A 12,929-nucleotide genomic window follows, 5' to 3' on the forward strand; every position below is an offset into this window, starting at 1 on the left:
ATTTGTGAACCGGATCAAAAACCATTAATTAATTGGACTGATCTGGTTCTTTAATGGTGTTTCTGGGGTCATTTTTGGAGTTTTAACAGACGTGGTTGCTATGAACTGTGGTTGTACGGAAAGAAGCAGTTTGATTTTTTTTTTTTTCGAAATGTATCCTTTTGCGTTCCACAAAAATAAAAAAGAGGCCATATAAAGGTTTAAGTAAATCGCTGTCTTTGTTTTTTGGGGGGGTTGAACTATTCCTCTAATGTTCACTTCACATTTGGATTTTTTTTTGGAAGTTTTAGGAAAAAAATAAAAAATCACTGCATATCAAATGAACACACGTTTCTCTTGACATTGTATCATATGAATATACGCTTTTCTTGTGTGGGTTAGTGTTAAGCCAACCCTAGTCTAGGGAGTAAGAAGACATACAAACATGGCTAGACAATTTGAGCTTTTTCATTGTGCCTTCGCATTGTGCCGCCACAGACCCACAATTCACCTGGCTGTGCTGTAATCCGGTTACTCTGAAGGTCATTTGTTAAAAGTGAAAATGTCACAATGGATCTGACACTCTAGTTCTCACTCCATGATCTCTCTGGCTTTGTTTCTCATCAGCTGGTGAGTGAGTAATTTCATTAGTTAAATATTCATACGTTACTCTCCATTTGCATCACGGGAAATTTTTTTTTTCGCCTTTTTTTTAATCCTCTCAGGACTTTCTGAGAGAAAAGCCCCCAAAGAGAAAAGCACAACTGTCAGCACCTCCGCTGAAGCATCCATTGTTTTACACAGTTTAATTACAAAACCCCAGCACCGTTTCATGTTAAGATTATTCACTGCAGGAGGCCTATATAATTTGGACTGGAGGGTTTGTCATGTAATATAATACAATATAACAGGCTTTCAGTATTAGATTTCCGATTTTAGCCTCCTTGACATTTCAAGCCGCATGAACTAATACATCTGTTATTTGTCGATCATTTGATTATTAACATACTTCATAAACCAAATCAGCTACCCTGCTGGAGACTGGAGAGATACGACCAAGACAAACACATTTCTCTTTCGCCTCATTGTCTGCATTCTCATACGTGTTTTGCTCTCTCTCTTCCTTTCTCTCACAGAAATCTCAAATTCGCCATCACTCTAAACACAAAATACAAGGCCTCGTTGTTCCACAGACTGCTGAAGCCCGGTGTACTACACGTCTGAAGGAGAGTTGGTTCACTATGACAGACTACAAGGTCTGTGGGACTGTGTGAACTAGTGTTTACTGCTGAACAAAACAAAAGAAACAGCATAGAAACAGATCTCAGATCATAACTTTCTAATTTCTTTGGTGCCTCTGATTTGTCTATAGTCCTTACACCGCAATTGATGACGTATTGAAGTGCTATGGTACACCTAAATGGGATTTTTTTTTGGAGTACTACAGTCTCTAGTAAAACAGCTAGCTAGCATTTAGGGGAAATGTATGGATTGCAAAAGAAAAAGTCATAATTCTCTTGTCGTCTTTCCAGAAATTTCTGTTGCTGTGCTTGTTCAGGCATGCAGAAGGTTTGTGCCTTCACTCTGGTTTGCACGTTGAAAGTTTGCATGTGGAAAAGTCAAAAGGGTAAAGAACTGCAGTGAAAGGAACATAATCCACCTCACCTGCCGCTATCGTACAGTCTTAAGTGATGTTCACGGCAGCCGTTTTACTGCGACGAGGGTGTGATATCAGAACTTAAATTAACTCTAAGGAAACCGAGAGAAGCCAATGGACGGATGAAGTCCGCAATTTGTTTCTAGTCGACCTCGCTCTCGTTGCTCGCACCCTCTGGACGCCGCAGCTTCTCCACCTGCTCGTTTATCTGTCCGTCGCCTCCTCTCCTGTCCTCCGTCTGCACGCTCAGGTGGTCTTCCTCATCCGCACGGGTCACGTCGTCATCCTCGTCTTCGTCCTCATCGTCCTCTTTCTTCTCCTCCTCCCCCTGGACTTCCATACGGACCTGGTCTTTCAGGTCCAGAGGGAGAATGGAGCCCAGGCCCACGTCTCCGTTCAAGCAGTGCGAGCCGGATGGGGTGGCCTGGGAGCTGTTGCCCTCTTTGATGGGGGAGGAGTTGGCCGACTCGTTGCTGACGGGCGAGATGTCGCTACTGCTGTTGGTGTGGTTGACGGAGGGTGGGTTGGACAGCGATCCTGGTTTGAGAGGGATTTGCCAGGATGGGATTTTGGGAACGGAGGGTGAAGCAGGGAACTGTCTCCTGAGAAGAAAGAGGACGTGAATAGAAAATTACAAGTGTTTTCTTCGAACTCTTTGCTGAAATCTCTCACAACAGAGTACACATTGTGCCTCGGGCTTGTGTCTGCCTAAAATATGCACGAGCGAGTCCAGCTATTGTGCTTTGGAAACACGAGCAGATTTGTCAGTCTGAAAGTACATGAGAGATTATGTCCATATGTACTCCACACCTGGCATCTGATTCAAAACAAAGCATGTCCTCGCAACAAAGGTAAAATAAATTCAAAAGCATCTTCAGGGTGGTTTTGTGTGAATATATGAGGCAACAAGTTGAGCAGATGGTGAGCTTGGTTTGTATTTACAGCAAAGATCTCACATCTTGAGAAGGACAACCTGACACAACATTCAGACACTGGAAGAAAAAAGTAATTACAGCTTAAAATGTTTAATGAGAACGAAACAGCAGACAAACGAAAGCTTTTATCTGTGTGAATTTCAGATGTATGAGATTACTTAGATCTTAATTTGCATGATACATACATAATCAAGTAAACATTAATGAAAGTGAGGGAAGATCCATCTTGGGGCATTGAGGGAACCTGTTGGATGCATCAGGCCTCATTAACCAGTAATGAGCCGGTTCCAGCTACATGCCCCGGTGAAGAGAACGGTATGACACATACAGATCAAACCATTTCAGACACATTTATCTGCCAAATCGTCCCAAGGCATACTAATATCAGCTGCCCTGAGTGAGAAACAATGCTCTCCACTCATTTACACAGCGATATTACAAAACATGCATGTTGTAACATCTACTAAAGGTCTCTTTCAGGATATTAAATGTTAAGTACTTGCATCTTATTAGTTTTCAAGCACAAATCTGAACACACTGTAAAATAATGAAATTCGTAACGGCAGGAAATGGCTTTTGGATGTCAGACTTTATTGTACACAAACAAAAACGAGGCTATGGAGGAGGAAAATATAGTTTGTTCAGTATGTCATACTGTTATGTATCAGAAAATAGGTCCAAGGTCATATGTAATTTTTGCTTTTTTTTTTGCAATTTGTTGAAAACCAATTTTAATGTTTAGGGAGCAGACAGATTGACACCCAAATACACAAGATTCTAAATGAACATCCTTCATAGCCAAATTTTGTCCGTCAAATCAAATATGGCATCTATTGTTACAGATTTATTAAAAAAAGAGAAAAGTTACCTGCTGAGAAGAAGACCCTTAAGAGATACAATCTCAGCCTTGAGTTCACTGATGCTCTGAGACTCCAACATGCGGTTGGTGGTGGATGAGGCCTGAAGAGACAAAATTACAAATGATCATCATCATCATCATTTTCGTTTTGAAAACAAATTTAAAACACTTATTATTTGCTAAACCATTAACCAGGGATCATTCTGAAACCTCTGTAAACATAATCATGGTTATCTTTTAAAATGCTGCTAAACTGACCTCTTATCTGGGCTTTAAAAAAAGTTATTTATTCTCTACTGTTGTTAAAGGTGAAAATCTGCCCCAGAATGTGAAAGCTCTATCATATCAGGCCTTATTTACCAGAACCTGTTATATTAGTATGCAGCATATGCAAAAAACTTCAGAAATGTCAGCGATCTGTTAAAGTGTGACTTTTTCTAATTTGATTTGTCAGAGTCACTCAATGAACACAATAATTTGATGCATTCAAACTGCCAATACGAGACAATGAAAGTCTTGATATCAAACCACAACTACACTGTCAAGTCCCAGCTACTGTATTTTCTCCACACAGAAGGTCAGAATCTTTCAAAAAAAAAAAAAGGCTAAGGGAATTAATCATACCATTTTTACATATTTTTCCATATTGCAGACTGCTGATTTGAGCAGGACAGAGGTGTTTGATAAGAGGTCTCTGGCACAACAATGGCAGTATTCATCAAGTCAGGGAGGTTTTTATTAAAAGAAGCCTTATCGCCAACTGCTTGCCATGGGATGAATTGCTGAAGGGAGTGATGGCCAATTGAAGTGGCCAGCAAACATTTGAATAGCAAATGACTTCAAGGGAAAAAAAAGCCCCAAAAAAATCCATCCATCATTCCCCCAAATAGACAGCTGGTTGGTAATGTCAATTTATAAAAAGATACCCTCTTCACGCAAAAAAAAGATTTGTAGCCCCTCTACATTTCAATTTCAGTTCTCCAAACGTTCTGACAGATTAACCTGGGCTCTCAAGCCACTCCTTTACGGCTACACGGAGCCAATGACTCTTTGAACCGTCCACAAACAAACAGTCCACATCTACCCCATAATTCCATTCCAGTTCTTCTGCCCGCTGAGGGGGGAAAAAACGAGAGCAGGAAGAGGAATTGAAAAAAGGGCTGGGGGGAAAAGGAAAATAAAGGTGTAATTAAGAACATCGGAGTCACCGGGGGCGGCTAGTTAGAAAGCAGAGACCCCCTATCGAGAGGAGAGGGATAACTCGGACTCTTTCACATGTAATTAAATCTAAAGTAAATTAATTGAATCACATCTGAAAAGGATCAGACTCATTTACAGCGAGGGCTGGGGAGGGACGGCAGTTTTGTCTCCTTTCTGCTCCTAAAGCCCTCAGATAAGTGCGCCGTTTTCGAAGAGGCCACATCTGATCCGAGCCGAGCCGAGCGCATTAGGCCTGGTGAAGACACTCTTATTACAGGCCTCACCTCATTATGGCCATCCTAATCCCACACTCCCCACGGCACCCGGTATAATAAGGCTGGAATGTACCTCTTGCTCATTTTACCTTTGTAACGGGGAAAAAAAAATTAATTGCTTCGGAGGCTTAGCTTACACTTCTCGGACATAAAATCTAAATAATATTTTAACAGAGGCTACAAAGCACCTCTCAGCTGGCGGTGTTTAAAGTTCCGCCGTTGCAATTCTTCATTTCGAGAGCCAAACACGCGCACACACATTTAGTGATGACCATTTAATTGCTGCTAAAGGCCTTTCTCTGCATGTCTTTGACTGTGTGAGCAGCCATCCAGTCAGAGGGGTCAGTGCAGTGTGATCGGGGTCCGTCACCCTCTTAAGTGTGAACAAAGCTTTGCTACAGTCTGGGTAATTATTTAAGGAGGTGGAGCGTACCGTACAAGAGAGGTATATGCACGTACTTACACAGAAACAGCAGTCAGACATGGAATACATTAAAGCAAATGTCTGCTGAACATTAACAACGGATAATATCTTAACAAGGCAAGTTAAGAAATGTCTGAATGCAAATTAATTCACTGCTTCCCTCTCAGATGCTCTTTTCACCGCTTAATGCATGTATATTTATGGTGGAATCAGCTTGAAAATAAATCCCAAGGGAGCGTTTTCTGGTGAAAACACTAGTACAATTTATTGGAGCCTGTTTATTCACTTTCCCAGTGGCAGGACGTTCTGCGGTGGAAGGAGGGAAAAAAATCGAAGCGCTCCTAATCTTCCACAAGCAGCCACTAATAAAGACAGCTATCGTTCTATTCAAACAGCACAGCAATTAAACTCAACCAGTCAAGATGATAATGCTTTATATATGTGGAGAATGAGATGCAACATTCTGCCAGTTATTCAGTATTAAACATTATCAAGGAGAACAAGGTGCTTTGACTTAAAATATAAGAACTCTTAAATTTAAATCAACTGATACAAAACAGTTCAGTGATGGCAAATGAGTGGTATGCAATCTGGCTAAAATTAATATATATATACATACATATATACACACACACACACACACACTCAAAATACACTAAATTCAAAACATTGTCTGACAAAGCTGTGGGCAGATTTTGGAACTAAAAAAGGGTAAAAAAAACAAAAAAAACAAAAAACATTCACTGACAACATCAAAATAATGTCACATTTAAGTCCATTCCACAGAGAATTAGCTCAGAAAATCATGACAAAATCATTCAAAGAGAAAAATGCAGATTCCACTCAAAGTTCATTCAAAATTCTCATACTGTATGGATGAAAGAAGTGAAAACATTCTTCAAAATACCCTTGTGTTCTGCAGAAGAATTCATACAGGTGGAATGGTGAGTAAAAGATCATTTTAATTTTGGGTTGAAATATCCATTTAAAATTATGCAGTATGTGTGTGTTTATACATACATATAAATATACATATGTATGTACATGTAACACAGTACATACATCTATATTATGTAATGTGATGAATCGCGATTAATCAATTTGACAGCACTAAAACAAAAGTGTAATAATTTACAGCACCTGATAAAGCACTTGAGTATTTTGATCGGTATAAAGACAATGCAAAAAAATTGCACTTCTTTAGAAGTTCCAACTGACTTCCTTTATCAGTCGAAGACTTTATCAATCACCATTTGAATAACAGCTTCAGGTGAGCATGAGGAAATTTAATCAGGTGAGCACTGAGGAAATACAAAGTATGCAGCCAATCTACCGAGATGAAAAAGACAATATTAAACTATGAGCACAAACATATCCACAGTTTGAGTGACTGCTACAGAGAAACAGGCCCACTGCGCTCATAACAGAATATACTTTATTTGTGCGGCTTTGAAAATATATAGATATATATAAATATGTTTACTTAGCAGCTGAGGAAACAGGAGTCACCATGTGTTTCGGGTTAAATACACATTTCCGCTTTAGAGAGTTTAATTGCCAAGCTTGGCGCATTCTGCACAGAGTAAAGAACCCCAAAAAGGCAACTCAGAAAACCGCACAATGAAAATGATACACAGCCAAAAGGCTTAACACGTGTCCTTAATTTCATGCTCTGGACCTGAAAATAATTTCCCGAATTTCCCATATGGCTCTAGACAACAGGGCCCCGCATCTCTCAAAAACAAAATTTAAGATCAGCGCAAAGTAGACTTTATGATTTGTTTAATGGGCGTTTTGATGTGAAGTATAGTTTATACACTGCTGCTTTCCAGCAGGGCACTCATGACAAATTAAGCTTTTTAATTCAATCTGGAATTTGACAGAGAATTTCAGCCATTTTTACTTGACTTAGGGCAGCTGTTGTGGATGATGACCTAAAGTGTTTTGAACAATAGATCGATGTGGTGGCATTTTTCTGGAACTAGCGGAGGCATGTCTCTTTAACAGCAGAGGTGAACCGGAGATTATTTGGCAAGCCAGTTTATGGATGACGAACTTCAAGAGGGCGACGGAAGGCTGCTGGGGGTTTGTTGTGGTGAGTCTGCAATTCTTGCAAACTTCAGAAGGGTGAGAGATTCATATTTTCACTTCAATTTGTTGCCAGGCCAGATGTGTTTGCATATGTTTTCCTACAGGATCCAGATGCTTCAGTAAAACACCCATGTGCTTAACAAGCTGTGGACATAAAACATGCCCTCAGTTGCAATTCCAAAGCTCTTTTTGGAGCATTTACGAGATGATTTATCGCAGAATCGTAAGATACAAAGTACGTAGAGTTTCAGATTCTGAGGTATGGCAATGTGTTTTCAGCAGGCAATTTCCCTCAGATGACTATTCTTTATAGATAATAAGCACATGGCTTCAGAAAGGATTTGAAGGCCGTATCATCATGAATATTCTTCTGAAAGATAATGACATCATAATGTATTAAATTAGCATGATAAAGACAACAACATCAGCACTGCCACAATAGACGAACAACAAAGATGACTACTTTCTGTATTTTTCTGAGCATTCTTTATTCTTTTGCTGTTGGCTATCACTGTGGGTTGTGTAGCATAATTGTAAAAATAAATAAATAAGTGAGCTTTTGTTAATGTTTCTCAAAAGTGAAAACAAATAAAAAATTGTGTTTATTATATATTTAGTGCTGTCAAATAATTAATTGCGATTAATCGCATCCAAAATAAAAGTTTTTTGTTTACATAATATGAGTGTGTACTGTGTATATTTATTATGTATATAAAAATACAAACACATGCATTTATATATTTAAGAAAAATATAAATGTTAAAAAATAATGTTTATATCAAATACATTGATATATAATATAAAATATAAGGTAACACTTTATTTCGATAGTCCACTTTAGATATTCTACTTACAGTAAGTAACTTTGTAACTACATGTCAACTAGCAGTCATTAGAGTATTAGTAGACTGTCTGCTTAATATCTTCTAACACTTTATTTTGATGGGTCCACAACATACAACATACTGACTATGAGAAACTTTGCAAGTATATGTCAACTTATTCTACTGACCCTAAACCTACCCTACTGAGAGTTAGTAGACATGTAGTTACAAATTAATGAGAATTAGTTGACATGTAGTTACAAAGTTACTTATAGTTAGTAGAATGTCTAAAGTGGACTATCGAAATAAAGTGTAACCAAATATAATAATATAAACATATACATGTATATGCATGTAAATATTTTCAAAATATATACTGTACTGTATGTGTGTGTATTTACAATGCCCTCCAAAAGTATTGGAACAGTAAAGATAAAATTGCTCTTTTGGCTGTGGAGTCAAGACATTTACAAATATGATTAAAAGATGAATATGAGACAAAACTACAGAATGTCACATTTTATTATTAGACGTTTCAACACATAGATGTTTTACCAGCTAAGAAGTTCAGCACTTTTAGAGTTTCATCCCTCTATCTGATGTGAGCATAAGTATTGGAACAGTTGTCTCACAGGTCTTTCTAAGTGATCAGCTGTGTCCTGTTGCATTAATTCTTTAGATATTAAAAGCAGGGAATGTGTTGTATCAGTTATATCCATTATTTCTGCATTCTGAATCTTGCATTCGATGATGACACACAAACCAGGATGAAGATGAGGGAGCTGACTTTGAGAGAAAAGCAAGCAATTTGGATGCAAAAAGAAAAGAGGAAGTCGATTAGAACTATAGCAAAAACAAAGGGCATGGAGAAATTAAGAGTTTGGAAACCACCAGCAACCAACAATGTCCTGATCGACTGAGAAAACAACAGTAGTTGATGACAAATCATAAAAGCTGTGAAAATGAATCCTAAAAGACGTGTCTGTAAAATCACCAAGCTGGGGTGATGCTCTGACAATCTACTGTCCTCAGGAGACTTTGACAGAATTACAGATGCTACACAGCAAGATACAAACCTCTGACCAGCTCCAAAAATAGAAAGGCAAGATTAGAGTTTGCAAAAAAGCACAAAGGTGAGCCAGAAGAGTTTTGGAACTGTGTTTATGGACCGATGAGACAAAGATGAACCTTTATCGAAGTGATGGGAAAGCATAAATGTGGAGAAAAAAAGGGGACTGCAAATGATCTCAAGCATACAGCCTCATCTGTAAAGCATGGTGGAGGTGGTGTCATGGCACGGGCATGCATGGCTGTCTCTGGAACAGGCCGTCTCAACTTTACTGATGACTTAATGTATGATGACAGTAGCAGAATGAATTTGGAAGGGTACAAAACCATCTTGCCTACCAATATTCAAGAAAATGCCACCAGATTCATTGGGAAGTGCTTCATATTGCATCAGGACAATGACCCAAAACACCCAGTCAGTTCAGTCAAGGAGTTTATCAGGGCAAAGAAATGGAAAGTCTTAGATTGCCCAAGTCAATCTCCAGATTTAAATCCGATTGAACATGAATTTCACCAGCTGAAGAGGAGAGTAAAGGCAGAAACTCCCCAAAACAAGCAACAATTGGAATTGGCTGCATTAAAGGCTGGGAAAAGCATTTCAAAGGATGAGACCAAGAGTCTGGTGATGTCTATGGGTCACAGACTCACTGCTGTGATTGTGCGCAAGGGATCTGCAACTAAATAATAGCTTTTAATCTTTTATATCTGCCTTATGTTCAACTGTCCCAATACTTATGCTCACATCAATGAGCAGGATGAATTCTAAAAACGGCTAATAATAAAATGTGACATTCTGTAGTTTTGTCTCATATTCATCATATTTGCAAATGTCTTGACTCCACAGCACAACAGAACAATTTTGTCTTTACTGTTCCAATACTTTTGGAGGGCACTGTATATACACACACAGACACATACAGATATATACACACACATACAGATATATACACACACACACACATACAGATATATATACACACACATACAGATGCGTGTGTGTGTGTGTGTGTGTGTGTGTGTGTGTGTGTGCGCGTTTTTGTGAAAAGTCAGGACATAGATTTGTATAATGACAAAGGTATGACATAGGTATTACAAGGTGAAGGTGACATCTCAGGACATTGACCCATGTCCCCACTTTTCAAAACGCTTATAAATCACTCAGAATGAGGTTTTTTTGGGGAAAGTGCAGAGTTTCCTGTAAGCGGTAGGTTTAGGTGTAGGGTTGGTGTAGGGCAATAGCACATACAGTAAGTACACTATAAAAACCATTACGCCTATGGAATGTCCCCACTTTTCATGTGTGTGTCTGTGTGTGCGGCGTGCATATATATATATATATATATATATATATATATATATATATATATATATATATATATATATGTGCACGCATGGAAGTGATTTTATGAAAATGATGCACATAGAGGATATAATTGATGCTTTCAACCGGTAATTTACTTTTTATGTGCTGCCACAGATGATGGGAAATCCTCCATCACACAACCCTGCAGCTTCATGAACCAACTAAACCTAAAGGCAATTATTACGAACAATACACAAAATATATTCAAACTAACTGTACAGGCAACACTCCCAAGCATTATTTATGAACAACAAAAGTTTCCTTCCTTCGTAATTCTTTAATTGACAGGCCTCTAAGCTGGGGCTCAAAGAAAATCCTACTGGCCCTTGTCTTCTAGTTGCAGTATGGGTGGGGGTTAAATGAGGTTTCAGTCCAGATTAAATTAGCAGAAAGCAAATGACAGATACAAGAGAGATCAGGAGGGGGCGTTAGCATGGGTTCACTTCCTGTCCCTGGATGGCTTGCTTGAGCGTTCTGGAGATGGCCGTACATGTTCTTTATGGAGCTCCCATGACATGCCTTGTCCTGCTGATGTACATTTTTCTCTTCTGAGCAGCATATGAGTTCTGTCACCACTAATATTCACATCAGGGTGAGGGCATCAGTCTCAGTGTCACTGAAAAATGCCCTGTGTTGTTTTAAACTCAAAGTGGCCTTGTTTTATAGAGGCTGTGCCCCTGAAACAGAGCACTGCAAAGGGCCTTATGAAAATGCACACTGTGGGCTTTATTTAAACTCAACAGATCAACAACAAGTGAAGACTATCATTCATAATACCTCTGAGAGAAAGGACATAAGCAGGGACAAACAAATTCCTCAAGGTTTTTTTTAAATGCTTCCTTTTACGTTTTAGCTGTAATGTCTGTATCTAAGGTATTTCAGAGGTTGAAAGGCAAATTATGCATTTCTGACCTATTGATTACGCAGTTTAAAAATAGTGCTTATGTAATGTACAGGGAATTATTTTCTCTGATGATGTCTATGCAACAAAAAACAGACAGAAAAATGAAAGAAAAAAAAAGTTGTCGCTATCACTCGCACATGCACCATAAACGATCACATTCTTTCCTTACATGCAGGTCTGTAATGAAAAGAATGTCAAAAACTAGAGGAATGTTCAGATTGTATGATTTGTGAATAACAAGGCAGAATTTGTTTGACTTCATTAGATCCCTCTGTTTACCATTGTGGCAAATGTTGTGCAATTACCTGTGAGTTAGCCAGCTCTTGTGTCAGCTCCTGTATTTTCTTCTGTTGCTGGACCAGCAGCTCCTGCACTGAAGCCAGGGTTATCTGCAACTGGGTGACTGTAACCAAAAACACACAAATGAAGATAAGACTTCACCCAAAACAATTACCAGAACTTCTTCAGCAAGGAAACGGCAGCTTTAGTCACGATCCTGCGCTAACTGACGTATCTGTTTGTTTGAAAGCATTACCGACAATCAACACGCAGTGGCTTTCTCTTTGATTTAGCCTTCAGCTCAATCAGTAATATAAGACACCTCTATTTGTACAAGATTAATCACCTACGTCTGCTCTTATATCAAATCAGGGTCTCTTAACCTCCATTAGCATGGGTTTGAAACGCTGGCTCTATCAAACTCTCCAAACAATCAACAAGATGGAAAAAAAGCCGCTCATCTGGGAGGCAGGAGGGCTAGACACTACTGTCCTCACTAATCTTACTAAATACAGCTCATTTTCCTCCCTCTCTGAAGATTGAATTATTGTCAGATTGTGCTGGTCCCGAGGATTAGAGAAAGCCCAAGAAAAACAGCCCTAGCAGGGCCAGAGTTGGTGTTATTAATGGGGGTATCATTTCAAATAACCCAGAGCACAAGTTGCTCTCCCCCTGTTTCCAGTCACACATGCATTCCCAAACAATGCATTAAGTTTCCAAACTGATTATGTTACAGAAAACCAATAAACGCCTCTATAAATCATGCTCTGTAAAGTGTTAAATCAACTCTAATTGGATTAACATCAGCAGATATTATTAGCTGCCGACTGTTGGCTCTCCGGCGCACAGTTCCAGGGCTCTCCTTTCATAGAAACAGCCTTTCCACTTTCTGCTTAAGAGCTGTTACATGTTTCTTTCTCTCACAGCCTTTGTCTGTCTCATTAGGTGACTACTTACAGAATAACACATGCTGAACAGTTTTTCCTAGCTGAATAATGATGATGATTCAAACTGGTCCTTTCAGATGACTGTATTAATATTAACGAGAGACTTGACAACCGATGTATTAAC

At 38.9% G+C, this 12,929-nt stretch overlaps 1 protein-coding gene across 1 annotated transcript in view; it reads right to left on the bottom strand.

The window, feature by feature from the left end:
- pex14 (peroxisomal biogenesis factor 14) overlaps positions 1 to 12,929 on the bottom strand; it is a 71,646-nt gene that overhangs the window by 969 nt on the left and 57,748 nt on the right. Inside the window, exons 7-9 of the mRNA XM_058763114.1 lie at positions 11,885 to 11,982; positions 3,440 to 3,531; positions 1 to 2,238 (exon numbers count right to left, since the gene is read on the bottom strand). The exon at positions 1 to 2,238 is cut by the window's left edge and continues 969 nt beyond it. Of these exons, the coding sequence (XP_058619097.1) occupies positions 1,779 to 2,238; positions 3,440 to 3,531; positions 11,885 to 11,982 (650 nt within the window). The 3' untranslated portion in view covers positions 1 to 1,778. The remainder of the gene's footprint in view (positions 2,239 to 3,439; positions 3,532 to 11,884; positions 11,983 to 12,929) is intronic.

Source organism: Onychostoma macrolepis, chromosome 23 (genome assembly GCF_012432095.1).
Source record: "Onychostoma macrolepis isolate SWU-2019 chromosome 23, ASM1243209v1, whole genome shotgun sequence".
Classification (NCBI taxonomy): domain Eukaryota; kingdom Metazoa; phylum Chordata; class Actinopteri; order Cypriniformes; family Cyprinidae; genus Onychostoma; species Onychostoma macrolepis.